The sequence below is a fragment of the Caloenas nicobarica genome, chromosome Z (assembly GCF_036013445.1).
Source record: "Caloenas nicobarica isolate bCalNic1 chromosome Z, bCalNic1.hap1, whole genome shotgun sequence".
NCBI lineage: Eukaryota > Metazoa > Chordata > Aves > Columbiformes > Columbidae > Caloenas > Caloenas nicobarica.
In genome coordinates, this window is record NC_088284.1 from 26,121,450 (window position 1) to 26,136,161 (window position 14,712).

At 39.3% G+C, this 14,712-nt stretch overlaps 1 protein-coding gene across 2 annotated transcripts in view; it reads right to left on the reverse strand.

Annotated features, from left to right (window-relative positions):
* Positions 1–14,712, reverse strand: part of PLPP1 (phospholipid phosphatase 1) — a 69,194-nt gene that overhangs the window by 31,213 nt on the left and 23,269 nt on the right. The window contains exons 2-3 of one of the 2 annotated variants that reach the window (XM_065655402.1): positions 5,553–5,704; positions 2,260–2,540 (exon numbers count right to left, since the gene is read on the reverse strand). In XM_065655402.1, the coding sequence (XP_065511474.1) occupies positions 2,260–2,540; positions 5,553–5,704 (433 nt within the window). The remainder of the gene's footprint in view (positions 1–2,259; positions 2,541–5,552; positions 5,705–14,712) is intronic. The other variant, XM_065655401.1, reaches the window with a different exon arrangement.

A 14,712-nucleotide genomic window follows, 5' to 3' on the forward strand; every position in this document is an offset into this window, starting at 1 on the left:
GTCATCACTTCAAGGCAAGCTTTGACCAAACAGGAGAGCCCTCTTATGTCACTTTCAAGGGAGCAACAGGCACAATAGAAAAAGGGAACAAAACGGTAGCCGAGAATACAAACCTAGCAGCTCATCAGGTAAGAGATGACAGACAAATCTTGCTTCCAATATGGAAGTCTGAGGCTTTAAAGCACTAGTTGCACTGGGAAGAACAAAATCCAACTTATTACTATGCTATTGTCCCCCATGTTATTCTCATAACAAAAATTTTTTTCACTGTTTGAGGATAAGCTAAGTAACTATGCTTTTCAGCATCTCCCCCAAACAGAAAATTATATTTCAGGACCATCTCAGTTCTTATAACCAACTCAAGTTTTCTCCTTTTCCCTCTTCACATTTGAGAAATAGTTTTTGACTCATGAGGAAGTTCAACTGAAGACTCGGATCTATGCCCAAGTTGAATTTTGACCCCACAGTGTCATGCTGAAAGCCACACTATTCTGTTTCACAAAGCACCTGAAGGTGTACACTTTTGTTTAAAGACTCATTGCATTTGAAACTTGTACAAGCATCTTCCACATGAAAGAATAAAATACAACTTTTAGTGAGTTGAAGTAAAAGTCAAAACGTTTACCCCCACCACAATGTAACAGACAACAAAATTGGTATTTCCCCTCTCTTGCATCATAAGTTACAATTTTATTTTCTTTTAAACTCTATAAAGAGTTAGTTTCTGGCCATTACTTCTGCTAACTCACCACACTAAAACTAAGATAATCTGTTATCTTAGGGGGGGTTAGTGTCTTCTTTATTTCAATTATTAAGGCTGTTCTACTACAAGTCAGATCTTTGAAAAGTCAGTAACATTTAAGAATCTAGCAGACATGCTGTATAGAATTTTTTTGTTTTCTACATTTCGTGAAAAATCCTCCTTTGTATACTCTTACTTCAAATTGGAGTTGATAGTTATATAGAAAGTGACCATTACAAGTCTTCAGACACACATCATGTATTTATTGGAACAGAGATAAAAGTCACATCTTACTAGTGGGTATTCTGATTCTACAGAGCTAGTCACAGGCAAGGAAAGTCAATCCAATAATCAGTGTCTAGAATAGCTTAGAATAAGTAAATAAAAATCTTCTAAGCAGAATTAAGAACATTAGCAATACCAAAAAAAAGAGCTGAACATGGAGCACACTAATTCAATCTCTCAAACAATAGTTTGTCTACTTATTACCTAACGTTCTGCTCATTTGAGGACTATCTGCTATACTGCCTGTTATTGTGTACTTGCTCCTCTATCGCCAGTCATTCAAAATACAAACTGCTGCTGGCACCTTGCAGATAGACCTGGTCCCCCACCACACCAATATGCAACATCTTCCTGCAGCTGCTGAGGTGTCCATGCGTGCTACTGAGAGATCCATACGGGACACGTGCTAGAAGAGCAAATGAGCACAGAGGACAGCGAGCAAAACCTACACATGTATTTAAAAGCCACACACAAAGTTTTAGCTAAGAGGGTACATAGGTCTTCTGGACAAAGACTGGCAAGGAGTTTCTCTAAAGCTCAGCTTGCAGGGAGCTCAAGCACCTCTAACACCAGAAATTATTCTGAATGTACTTCAGCATTTCCAATAGCATTCAAATGTTGTTTATAACAGTGAGAAAACTCCAATGTGTGAGATGCTTCATTTTGTTTCCCTGTTATCTTTTTGCAATTGAGTTGGCAGGTAAGTATTTAAGATAATGAAATGCCTAATAATGAGGTAACTGTGTGGAGTGAATCTCTTAACAGTCCTCCATATTTTTAAATGGATAAATCCAGTTTTTATTTGTTTTCATTCTAAATCTGAACTGTTTTCCTTGCTATTCCACATGCAATTTTGAAGGCAGATTTCAAATTCTTCTCTTTGTTGGTATGTACAGACATTTTAGAAAAATAAGTAAAAGCTAATCAAAACTGAACATCACCGACATTTTGTAAAAAAACCCACCAAAAACCAAAAAAACCAACACACACATAAATGAATATGCAATAATTTATGCATTATTCTGTAGATGAACAGAACAAAATAGAAAAATATCCCAGTATCTAGACAGGGCTCAAAGTTTAACACTCATTACAAGGAATTTATTCTAAGAGAAGCATAAAAAATACAGTAGCAATACCAAACTCATCATCCCAAGTAAAAAAAAAAAAAAAAAAGAAACAAACAAACCCCAGGTCTTACAACCAAACATATAAAGGTTATTTGGACTCACCTTCCTTCATTGATTTTTGCTTTATCCCCTTGACAAGAGAAGTTCTCGATGTAACCGAGACTGCAGTTGATTCGCGCCCAGTCGGGCTGGCACACGGCGAGGAAGTGAGGCCGCAGTCTGCCGATGGAGTACTTGGCAATGTCCGTCAGGGACTGGCTGGCAGCTGCTCCAAAAATGAAGGTCCCAATGGCTTTGTAAATAGTGGCTATGTAGTTATTTCTGACAAACGAATTTGAGTGCAAATTATTATAAAGGACAGAGAGAGTCTCTCCTAGGATTATCTGAAAGAGAAATAAGGACAGCAGTTAAAGATAGATAATGGCTTAATAAGATACTACTCCACAGTTGTTAATACTCAGATATGTATTTTCAGAAATTCTTTTTATAAACTTAAGGCTGCAAATTTAAGTTTTCCAAGAGTCAGCAGTAACCATGCCCTAACTTTAAACACTTACGTAGAAGAAAAAGCCTTTTACTTTACCCTGCTTCATTTTGAACTTATTTTTGATTTTCAGAATATTTATTAAAATAAAGCTCTCTCATATTATTTGACACGGCCCTAGTTAGAAATATCTTATCCAGTATTACATTGTTTCCTACATTGAGTCTTCTTAAGCTAAACTTGTGCTAAGCAAAATTTTTCTATTTCATCATAAAATTGTTGGGATCCTTGTGAAGCCAGACTATTCTGAAGGGTCTAGACTTCATTTCTGGATGTAAAATGTCATGTATTTAAACAAAGAAATTTCCTGTTCCTCTAGAAAATTTAAAAAAAAAAAAACCACCACAAAACACCCTAACAAAAGTAGGGAAAGACAGACATGACTGAGGTCTTTCCAAGGATTTTTAACCCTGCATGTCTGAAGTATATGCTTATAAGTGCGCATTAAGTGTTAACAGGAAAGCAGATGTAGTTTTGTTTTCCTGCAACTTTCTTTTGCAGAAAGTAAGAGCTTCCTTAAACCAAGGACAAAACTTCACCCCAGGCAAGGTTGGATATGAACCAGATTATCCCATCTTGTGTAGAAAGACTCAGCTCATACCGATCAGATGGGTGGGGGGCTGTAGGCATTTGTGATCTTTAAAAATTCTGTAAAGATTAAATGATGGTTCAATCTGTCACTTGAGAGTGACACGTCCAGGATCTCAGCTAAGCAGAGCTTTGGTGAATGAAGCTGTTATTAGACATTCTGACACCTGGGCAGACACAGTAGCCGTCAGTGGTTTTGCACATTAAGGCAACAGACAATCCCATCAGATGGGTGACACTGAAGTTTTACACTCTACACCTTACTGAAACATGGACTGAAGCATAGAAATGCCAGAACATAGACTAAAGCTGAGAAAGTTTTCAGTCAAGTAGATGTTGGTAAACTCTTATACAGAATCTACCTAACCTGGAGAATAATCTCCTAATGAAGCTAGTTGAGCAGAAACATCAGCCATGACTGGTAAATAATTAATCCCTTTTAAAGAATACTACTGCAAAACCTGCAAGAAGGTCACTTATCTCTGTTGAGGTGATAAAAAGTTAAGTGGTGTCAATGCAGCTGCTTCACTGGATGCAGAAAAGAGTATTCATCTTCGATAATCTGACTGGGCACTGAATAAAGGACACCCACATTTGCTTTTGTCATCTGACATTAAAGCAATCTTGGCAGAAAAGCCTTACTTCACAGCTAAAAGATGGCCTCTGATGTTGCTAAGGTAATTTTTTCAGTTAAATGTTCATACATGCTCATATGTAGATTGGATAAATTCAAGGGAAATACATCCATTAAAAATTATGATATTCACTAAAGCCTTTTCTGACTTGGGAAGTCCCTGAGCTGCAAACAGCTGATAGCAAAGTCCTGAGGGCAAAACATCAATCTTTGCCTATTCTATTCTATTCTTCCTCACTCGTATGTTTTAACCACTGCTAGAAATGAGGTAACAAGCTAGATAGACTTCAGTTATGACCAAATACTGCTGCTCTTCGGCAATATTGACTACCAACGGTAGTTACAGGGTGAAAAAAAGTCCTATCTTAAAAGGCATGATTAAATTTTAGCACAAACCACTTGAAAGTTAATAGAACACAAAACAACCAAGAAAGTTTTATGTGCTCCAGAATTATTACTGTAAATTTTTGAAGCAGTTTTTTCCCAGGAAAACTAGGTAAGCCACAGTTTTGATTCCCAACCCCACATTTCTACTGTTGTAAAAAAAAAAAAAAGCTGTCCAAGACCAATCATAAGCTACAAGTTGATCTCTATGTTGGAACCTAGATAAAAATCCATGCAGTCCTTATGCAAGAAAGAGTTAGATTGCAATAGTATCCCTCCTGATTTTAACCCATTAACCCAGAGAAACAGCTGGCCAATACTGAGGTTTACATTTAGCGGCACCTCTCCTAGCTTTGATCCCTAAAATATACTTGGATAAATATTTATACACCCAAAAATCTTATCTGGCATATAAGAGTTTAAAGTCTGCACAACACATAGCTCTGAGTTTGGATGTCATCCACCACAGAGCCATGAGATGAGTCCGAGGCTTTTTAGCACATCTGGACAGGGACCTTGTTGGAACTTGAGGGCAGCCCTGTGAGACTTAGGACACAAAATAGTCGACTGATGGGGTACAGCTCCCTCTCCACTCGTGCCTCAGCACTTATATGTATTCTTCCAGGACCCGTTTCACTCAGCCTGCCTCAAATAAAGCTGCTGTTTTCTGCCAAGTTAAGGCATTTCACTAGTTTACCCTGCTTCAGATAAGCCACTAGAGGTGGCAAGGGACATGGCAATACTGGGACCTTACCTTTTGTCCATAGTAAGCTATTAGGTTAGCTCAGCTGATAGCATGTAATTAAATCTTAAGGATACCAAGCCACTATATGCTTGACCCAGTTCAGCTGAGCAAGGAGCTGTGGTCAAAGAGGGAGATGAAAGTAGTAGCTCCCAAAACAGAGTAGCTTGAGACAGTAATTTAACATATTTTAATGTTATTCTTAATTGATATGGTAAGGGAAGACGTTTTTATCTCTCAGACTACAAAATATGCCACCATAGTTAAAAGGTATTCTTTCTCTGTTCTATAGTTCTAGTTGTTTGACCTCAATTAAATAAAACCTTTTAATTATTCTTGCCAGAACACCATTTCTACCCCTTTAGCACCTGGTCTAAGTACATTGTTTAAAAGTTGGGAAATCTTACAGAATAGTTTTAGAAGTCTGCATTAACAGCTTGCCCCTCCTCCCTCTTCCCCAGCCCCCATCGAAATCAAACGCAATGAAGAAAAGTTTAACTTACAATAATTATACTGAAAGGAATAATTATTCCTGCTAACAACTTATAAGAAATGGTGTCCTCTTTGTATGGATACCGGATGGATTCATCACTACAGAAAACTCCTCTCTGGAAGGGGATACGTCTTGAATTGAGAATTGCAAAAGGCAAGCCAGCTAGCAAAAAGGAATAAAAAATACATTACAAAAGCAACACAAACTGTGGTGATGATTATACCCCCACATGTCCAAAGAAGTGCATGAAGAGGAACAGGCGTGCAGCAAATTAGAAGGTGATGCGCTTCCTTTGGCCAGTGACCACCGCCTTGTCTCTGCAGCTCCCAGGAAGGACTGTTGAATGATGGAGAGCAGGACAGGATTCCTCTTGCCTCTGCATTTGTGGCATACAGAGTCTGGAAGTATGCTGAAACCAAGACTGAGTAAACAGTTCAGTGACAATCACTGAGTTGCTCAGTCTGGAGCTACTGCCGCGATTATCAACTATTCCTTTTATTCCAGTGAGCAAGAGTTGCCCCTTTATACCTTCTCTGGACAGCTTTGGACATCAGAAAAGCATAAACTGCATTTCATGAAAGCAGAAAAGGGGTGCTTCTCGGCGAGTGCAAGTGCAGAGGGAGTTTTCAGGAAGAGATATGGAAAAAAGGAAGAATGACACATGCGTGCAATCCCATTGCTTCCACACGCACTGGAACAATGTGGTCACTGCACACGCCCTACCACCTCAGGACATGGATATTTTTTATTTCCCTCTCTTCCACAAAAGAGGAAGCCTTCTAAACACAACAGAACACAAGATTAAGGTGCACAATGCTTTGTGCTGTGTCACCTCAAGAGATCTGCAATGCTAACCAAAACTAGTCATCTGAACAGCAAAGCTCTAAAAAGCTCAAAATCTTCTTTAACTTAGGGATGTACAGCCCAGTGACATTAAAGTGCTTTAAAGCACTTTATTTTGTGCTCAAAATTCAACAGTATTGCACAAAATGCATACCAATTTAGAGTTAGACAACAAAAATCATCTGATGGGAAACACTCCTAATCTACCAGGAGGAGATCAGAAGGGTGAAAAACAGCCTCCCTCCTTCCTTTCCTCCTCTCCTGCCACAGAAGGATGCTACTGTAATCTCAGTTCTCTCCTCAGGACCCCTGTGTCAAGGCATAGCCTGCCTCTTCCTTTCCATAGACACACCAGCTACCCCAAATAAATGTTGACGAAGAGAAGTAAACATGGGAAGAACAGAAAGGACAACAGGAGAAAAAATAAAGAACAAAAAAGATACCAACCAAGCAATAAGAGAACTGTTAGGGAAGACAAGAGAAACATCAAGTTACATGGTCAGGATTTACAAAGACAAAAAAAGATAGAGATATAGGATCCTTTTCACCATCTTCCCGCTTTAACCTCCTCCTCCAAACTAAGCCTGACTCCTGGCTCCATCACAAAGGAGACATACTGTGGTTTCACCAAGCATTTGTTATGGATTGTGTCTTCACACCACAAGTGACTGCTTAACACAACATGCTTCTTTTTGAAAACAGACAGAAGAACAAATAACAACTCTAGTGGTTCACAAAGTGAAAATTTCCTTGAAGTGACCTCTCACAAAGGACACAGTTTTGTTCCAGTTTTCATAGTGCCCATGTATTCCAGCTAAGCCCATTGCGAAGAACCAAATGTCTTCCATACTGTTACAGTTATATTAAAAAAAAAAAAAAAAAAAAAAAAATCAGTAAACAGCATGCAAAACCTCCCCTCTGGACATGTCAGAAGAAACACTGTCAATGGGAGGAGGGGTTGTTTCCAGTCCCATGCCACCAGGACTACAAGTGACATAGCTCTGGAAGCTGTCCAAGCACGCCAACAAAGCAGAAGGACAGGAGGACAGGCTAAGAGCCTCATCAAAACACTGAACCATTCAGACACCAGTCAGCAGAGCCCAGGAGCTGGAATCTGCAGTACAGTGGAAAAACACAGCCTCTCCTCCCAGGAATAAAAAATACCCCTTCCTTTTCTCCTAATATTAAGAATAGCAGGGTTTATGAAAAACCCTGCAGCGCAGCCCTCATTTCCACTCTCCCTTTGTGCTGTGACAGCATGTCACAATCTATCACCAGTTGTTTACTATTTAGCTAGTTGTGCAAGGGACGAGGCAGAAGCAGCATGCAGTCACGGTGAAAGAAGGTGGCTTATCACCACAGTGGCATGGTGTGTTTCCAACACCATTTATTCTATGAAATATATATGCAATGAAAACTTCATCCTTTGCCCTGCACACATACTAAACACCAAGATTCAAGGCTGTGTATTTAAGAAAATTATATTTTATAGATCTCCAGAACTGGAGAATGAGACATAGTTTCTTCATTATTTACAGGTTTGCTTTTTTAGAGCAGCTAGTTTTGGTCATTGCAGTAAAGAAGTTTCCCTCAAAATTAAGTTCAGCCTAGAAAACCTTATCACAACCTCAGCACACTGCCACAAATACTTACTATCCTACTTAGGTGGGTCACATCACCAGCTCTGCATCACCTTTTCCAAAGATCTGCTTGGTGAATAATGGCATCATGGTGGCTTACTCCTCATTTCCTCCCACCCACACCAGAACACTTCAGCTTCTCAAGGTGGGAGAGAACATCTTCAGAGTGCTGGGGTTATTCAGGTGTTGGAAGGGGTAGCGTGGTAGGGTTTTTTAAAATGTAATTACCTGCTGCTAAATCAGCAACTGAAAGCAATGTTATATAGATAATGGGAATGAAGTCCCTCACGCAGTGATGAAATGTGCCTTTCCATAAAAAGAAAAGCTGCTTGAAGTGTGTGCTCACCCTTCAGCAATATTGAGATTATGATGTAATTAGTCCATAATTACTTGCAGCACCTCCCTATACCAAGATCATGCAAACAAAATACCAAACAGGTCAAAGTTTGATTTTGTTTTGCTTTTTAAGCAAGTAAGAACCAGCTAAAGTGTCTTTCCTAATTTCTTTCCACCTCTTTTACTCTATTGCAAACCAAACCCACTTTGCTAATTAAGAAAGAAAGCCTCATTAACAGTTTCCAGAAGTCATAACTAGCAAAATTTAGGTAAGACAGCAAGAGCCTTAAAAGTTCTAGGTATATACCTGGTTTGAAGTAACAATTAGTTGGAAGAGCTATGCATTGAAATACAATACTGCCAAAAAAAACATATATTAAACTTCATGAAGTGTTTCTTCATTTACCTCCAAATGTACAACAGATTTTAAACATAATTCTATCAGTCATTTCTTATCTTATTGCTGCTGTCAGCACACTTCAGTGCTGAAAGGGGACCTGCTCTACGAAAGCTTGAGATAAAAGCTTGAATTTCTAAAATCCAGATTACCGCAAAATCAGACTGACACTGTTAAACTGAAAACTAAAGTCACAGAATTACATCATTTGTCATTTACCTTTGCTCAGTCCAAGGCAATTATCAGCCTGAAAAAACATGCCAGGACTTGCTTTTGATATCTTTTTGGTCAAAGTACTCTCCAATGTTAATACCTACTCCCTCAGAACACGCTCCATACAGTGGGTTTAATTTTCTTCTTTCAAGCACCCATATATTGACTTCAAAATTAGCTGGCGGGAGAGGGGAGAAAAGGCAAAGTCAAATGAGATGGGCAGCAGCTCTACTGTTTCTGGCAAGTTAGGCCATTAAATTTATCACCATACTTCAGGGGATTTTGTTCCATTTTTAATGAATCCAGTAAAGTTTGGTTGGGGGGGATTTTAGCTTTGTTTTTTAAAAACAAACCTAATTTCTAAAAATCAGATCCAAGTGATTTCGAATTTATAGCTTTAGTACTTTCTGCAATACAAGTCTGTCTCCCTCAAAGACAATGCAGAGACATGGGAAAAATACAGTTTGGCTTTTCATTAGTACAAGCAGGACAAACAGGCAGAGGAATTGGCATAGGCATGATGGAAGCGGCAAAGCCTACAACAGCAGGGTTTTCCTTATGTTTGTGATAGACATGTTACTTTTTCACCCTGAGAGATACCATAATTTCAAAAGATGGCAATAAGTTTTTGCATCACAGCAGCAATTTCTTAAGTGTGAAACCTCCTGGCAGAGGAATACTGGATAGCACCAAAACCAACAAATTACATTTGCATTTATAATGGTATAACTATCATTAGTGTCAAGGTCTCTAACTTCCCGGATAAAACTGAAGAACAAATTTTAATAGTACTATAGAGGGTGGAGTACTTCCTTGCTAGAGAATTTACCCACATAAAAGTAGTTTCTCAAGGAAAAGTAGTAAGGATTCACCGGCAAATCACTGGGAAAAGAAACCCTATTCATCTGTCAAAGTCATGTAGCACCACAGTAAGTTAAAGGAAAGGCTCTGTTTTTTTCTACAAATATGTTTTCCCCCTAATAAGCTACAATTCCTAAGGGCAACATTTGGCACATTAAAAAGGAGAATTAGTAAAAATTAGTTGGGCTCAGTTTTTCATGAAAGTAGAAGAAATTGGGAAGTTTTTAAATAATCCTTTTAAGTAAGGAGTGGAGATGGCAGAGGGTCATTAGAGGCTCTCTATTGAACACTTCCCCAATGACAATAGCAAAAAGCATCCCTGATGTATTATTCTTCGTCTTCCTAGCCAATTGTAACACAGTGCAGACAGTGGAGAATTTGCCCAAAGGGAAGATGACAACAGGTATGTTTGACAGGAATTATAAGGCTGGGAAGAGGCTATCAGTAGGCTAATCTGAAGGATAAAGCCAATGAGCTAGTGTTACACAGTGCACATGCTAGCATCACTAATTAATAACTACTGTATGTACTGCTGACTCAGCTGGTAATTCTTTGATACAGTAGAAGATCACGGTCAGCCAGTTCTGCCTGCAAAACAGCTATTAAAGACTGAAGCAAGAGAAAAGATGGAAATGTGTGTAGTAATGACTTCCAAGTCATGCACTTGCAGAAGTTGAACTCTGATGAGCTGAGACCTTGTCTGTTCAAAATATGAGGGGAAAATAATGTCTGCTTCCTATGGTGACCTAGTGTGAACATTAGACAAGTCTTTCCAAAGGCTTTAATGCTTTTAGCCATCTGACAATAATTTCTTCTGAAACAGCATTCAATTAGAATTTGCAAACATGTTTGGTTTTAATTCATCTGTCTTAAATGCAGATGGAGAACTACTCAGGCACATTCCTGATTATCTCAAAAACTAGATATGGGGGTTTGCACAGTTTAGCAGAATATAACAGTTGTAAGTCAGCTAATTGCATAGGCAGTGGATATCAGAAAAGAGCAATACTGATCCAACAACAAGAATTAAGCAGCCACAAATACAGTTGGCATTAAAGATATTCATAGTGAGGGAGATATATAGGCCTCTGAAAAAACCTTTCAGTCAGAATACAAGAGATAGAAACAGAAGTAGCTTGACTGATAAGAATAAATATTTTAAGCAATTATAGTACACTTGTCCAGTGGTCTGACTCATACAGTAAAATGGATTAGATTTCCTCACAAGCTGAAGTGATTTCTGACTGATTATGTTGGGGTTTTTTCCATAAATATCCAGTATAACACAGGTCTATTTCTTTCCAAGTTTCTAATTTTGATTAAGTTTCTTCACTGCTGTTGGGCATGCAGTTTTTCTCTCCACAGAACTAAAATCTGATCATCACCGCTCTGGTTGAAGAAAACATCCCATTATACACAACCCTCATGTTAACCCTCTGGGAAGGACATCACTTTACATTCATCCATGCTGTATTTCACTAGCCATGCTACTGCAATCTTTTGTATTTACTGCCTCACACAGGGCATTCATGACTATACTGAACAGGGCAGACTTCTGGAGAGCCCTACTTCGTACGTTCCTCCCCTTTGAAAGTCAGGGAGCACTTACTCATACTGTCCATTTCTCACATTTTGATGAACTATTTATACATTTATGGATTCTTCATCTAATCTCATGACTACTTAGTTTCTTAATATTTTGGTGGAGTAATCATTTGAACGTACAGATCTAAGTAATGAGAAGTTTTTAAAATCCTGTCCTTAGCCTGAGTACGCCATCCTCCTGGTATATTAAAGGGATTAGGAAGAGAACAGACGTGATTGACACCAGGAAACAGTGGATATGTTTCAGACAAAACAGTAGTAAACATCTGTGCTTAAGCGGTAGGTAGCAACAGTCTTTCTCCACAGCTTAGAAACAAATTTAAATTATTTCACTGTCTTCTCCCAGCACTTCAAGAAAAGCCACCACCAGTTTTGTGCTATTATCGAATGCCAATTTCATTAGTGTAGTTTTAAACCAGAAGTGACACCTAGACTTCTTATTTTTAAAAACAAGCAACACTAGTATTTTTAAGTTTTAATTCCCCTTACACCAGAAATTAAGACGGAAAACACAAGTTAACATCTCCCCTGAATATGCTATAGAGATTTCACTACTAATTGCACCAGCAAAAACATCCATAGTATTAATTTGTACAACACTAGAAATCCTGCCTGGAAAAAGATGCATTTTGTGAAAGCTTGGTTAAAACTATTACTCCATGTAACTGCTCACATCCTGTGGGAGTTCATTATCGTATCACATAGCTCTCTGCAGATCAAGTTAGACCTTGGCTTCTCCCCAGTACCAGCACAACACTCCTTTCCACTTCTTTAAAGGAGCTTTGGAATTTAGGAGGGCATCTAGCAAGAAATATGCTTATACCATCACTCCACAGTTCCCCAAGATGAACTGCTACATTTTGTCATTCAGCTTTCTCCGGAAAAGATGGGTTAATACCATCTCTCTGCATGAGCATCTTACTGCTCAAGGCAGAACAGAAAGAGGTACAATGGGGTGAGCGAGAGGAAGGGAAACAGAAGAGGCAGCACAAAAAGGAACTTTCCTGCTCTTTCACTTACATTCCCTGTTGCTCATCTCTGGTTTCTGGACCAGTCCCTTCCCTTTTTTGCCATCCCCTTGGGTCTCTGCTCCAAGTCCTGGATAACATTAGTAACCAGGTATGAGACTTCAGACAGGGAGGGGGGAAAAAAAAAATCTATGCTAAAGACTGCTTTTTTCACTTAAATAACAAGACTTCATGTTGCAACTACCTCTCCCTACATTTCTCTCTATTCCATTTTACCCTTTCATACACTCTACTAAATAATACCTTCAAAACCAACTCCAAGTCTCTGTGACTGTTTGGCCTTCTCACAGTTACAACCGAGCTTCACTTAGCATTTTACAACTGCTTGTCTGGAGCTACTTCCCCTGCCAGGCTACCAAATGTTTTATTCAGTTTCATGCACTGTGTTCTTCACTGTTTCAACAAATGCACCCGAAGGATTGACGAAAGTACAATATCAAGGCCACAGACTTAACAAGCAAGCCACCGCAATCCAGTTATTTTCGGTGAACTGCATCTGCTCAGAGTGATTTGTACAACTACCAACCTGGAAGCGGTGCTCCTCAGATCTTGCCTGCCCTGATTTCAAACCGAGCCCGCCAGAACACCTGCACCACAGACCGAGCAGAAGTGGGGCCAAAGCTGGATGCCGCAACTGCCACTTCGCAGCGCGTCCCCAGCAGTGCTGATCTCACCCAGGAATTACTCATCAATTCACGCAAAGTGCATCACCCCGCACATTAACCCATTACACAGTAAACAACAACCCATGTTTAATGTTGGCTTTAAGCAGAAGTTGAACAAACAAATTAGCATTTTATTCCTCAGAATAAGCTTGGCTTCAGAGATGACACTCTGTAGTAGAACCAGAAGAAGTTAGTATGAAGCAGAACTCACACCAGATTATAAAAATTCAATGGCACTGCCCAAAAGTTTACAGTATCATGAATATACCGAAAACTCATGAAGATAAAACATTACCCTCATTTTCAAAAAGTTTACCAGACAACAGGAAAATTCTTGTTCAGACCATCATAAAATTAACACTAGTAACCAGAAACCTGAAAGTTAAAAGGATGCAAAACTCCACTACAGTGTGAAACAGCAAGTTTAATTTCAATTAGTTGCAAACCTACTAACAGCGGGCCATAAGGCTTTGCCACTGCTGCAAAAAATGAAATGCATATCTACCAATCTAAGAGTCTTCAACAGGCTTCACAACAGTCCCTGGCTTTTATCAGTCTTTACCACAGCAGCAGCTACAATTGTCCCTTGAGAAACACATCAATTCACACAGTAAGTGCTTCTGCTGTTAATAAAATAGGTGCTTTCAATAGAAGTTTCTCTGCAAAATGTATCCCTTTCACAAACAGAGCATAAAAGAAGGTAAGCTTCTTTTACCAGAAATCAGTAGGTTGCATCCAAAGTATGACTGCGCTAACCTGTGGGAAGACAAATTTATCAGTCGGAACATTGACACACATGGTAGGAGGAGATACTTGGGAAAACATTAAGCCTAATGCCTAAGAGGCTGGCACAGGAGCAAAGCTATTTAGGTTCCTTTTGGGAAGGCACCATGATGACATTAGCCTTTGCCAAACCAAACTTGAAGACCTTGTTTTGGTTTTGTTTTTTGAAGTAGAAGACAACATGACCTGACCTCCTAAATATCTTTTGGATGTGTTCAAGGAGGAGAATTTAAATCCTACAAGCCTGTAACATTCATTTCTCTCAAAGAAGTCACAAAGAGCAAAGCTCATCTCAGAGAAGTGACTTTTAAAAAAAAGTCCATTTACTACTCAACACTTCCCTTTGTCAGGAACATCAGCATTTGTGCTACTGGTTTTAGTGGCAACAGTCCATAGAATAGAATCAGAGAATCACAGAACCATTTCAGTTAGAAGAGACCCTCAGGATCAAGTCCAACCATAACCTAACTCTAGCACTAAACCATGTCCCTAAGAACCTCATCTAAATGCCTTTTAAACACCTCCAGGGATGGTGGCTCAACCACTTACCTGGGCAGTCTGTCCCAATGCCTGACAATCCCTTCCATGAAGAATTTCTTCCTAATATCCAATCTAAACCTCCTCTGGTGCAACTTAAGGCCATTTCTTCTTGTCCTATCACTTGCTACTTGGGAGAAGAGACCAACACCCTTCATGCTACAACCTCCTTTCAGGCAGTTGTAGACAGCGATAAGGTCTCCCCTCAGCCTCCTTTTCTCCAGGCTAAACAGCCCCAGCTCCCTCAGCCGCTTCTCAGACT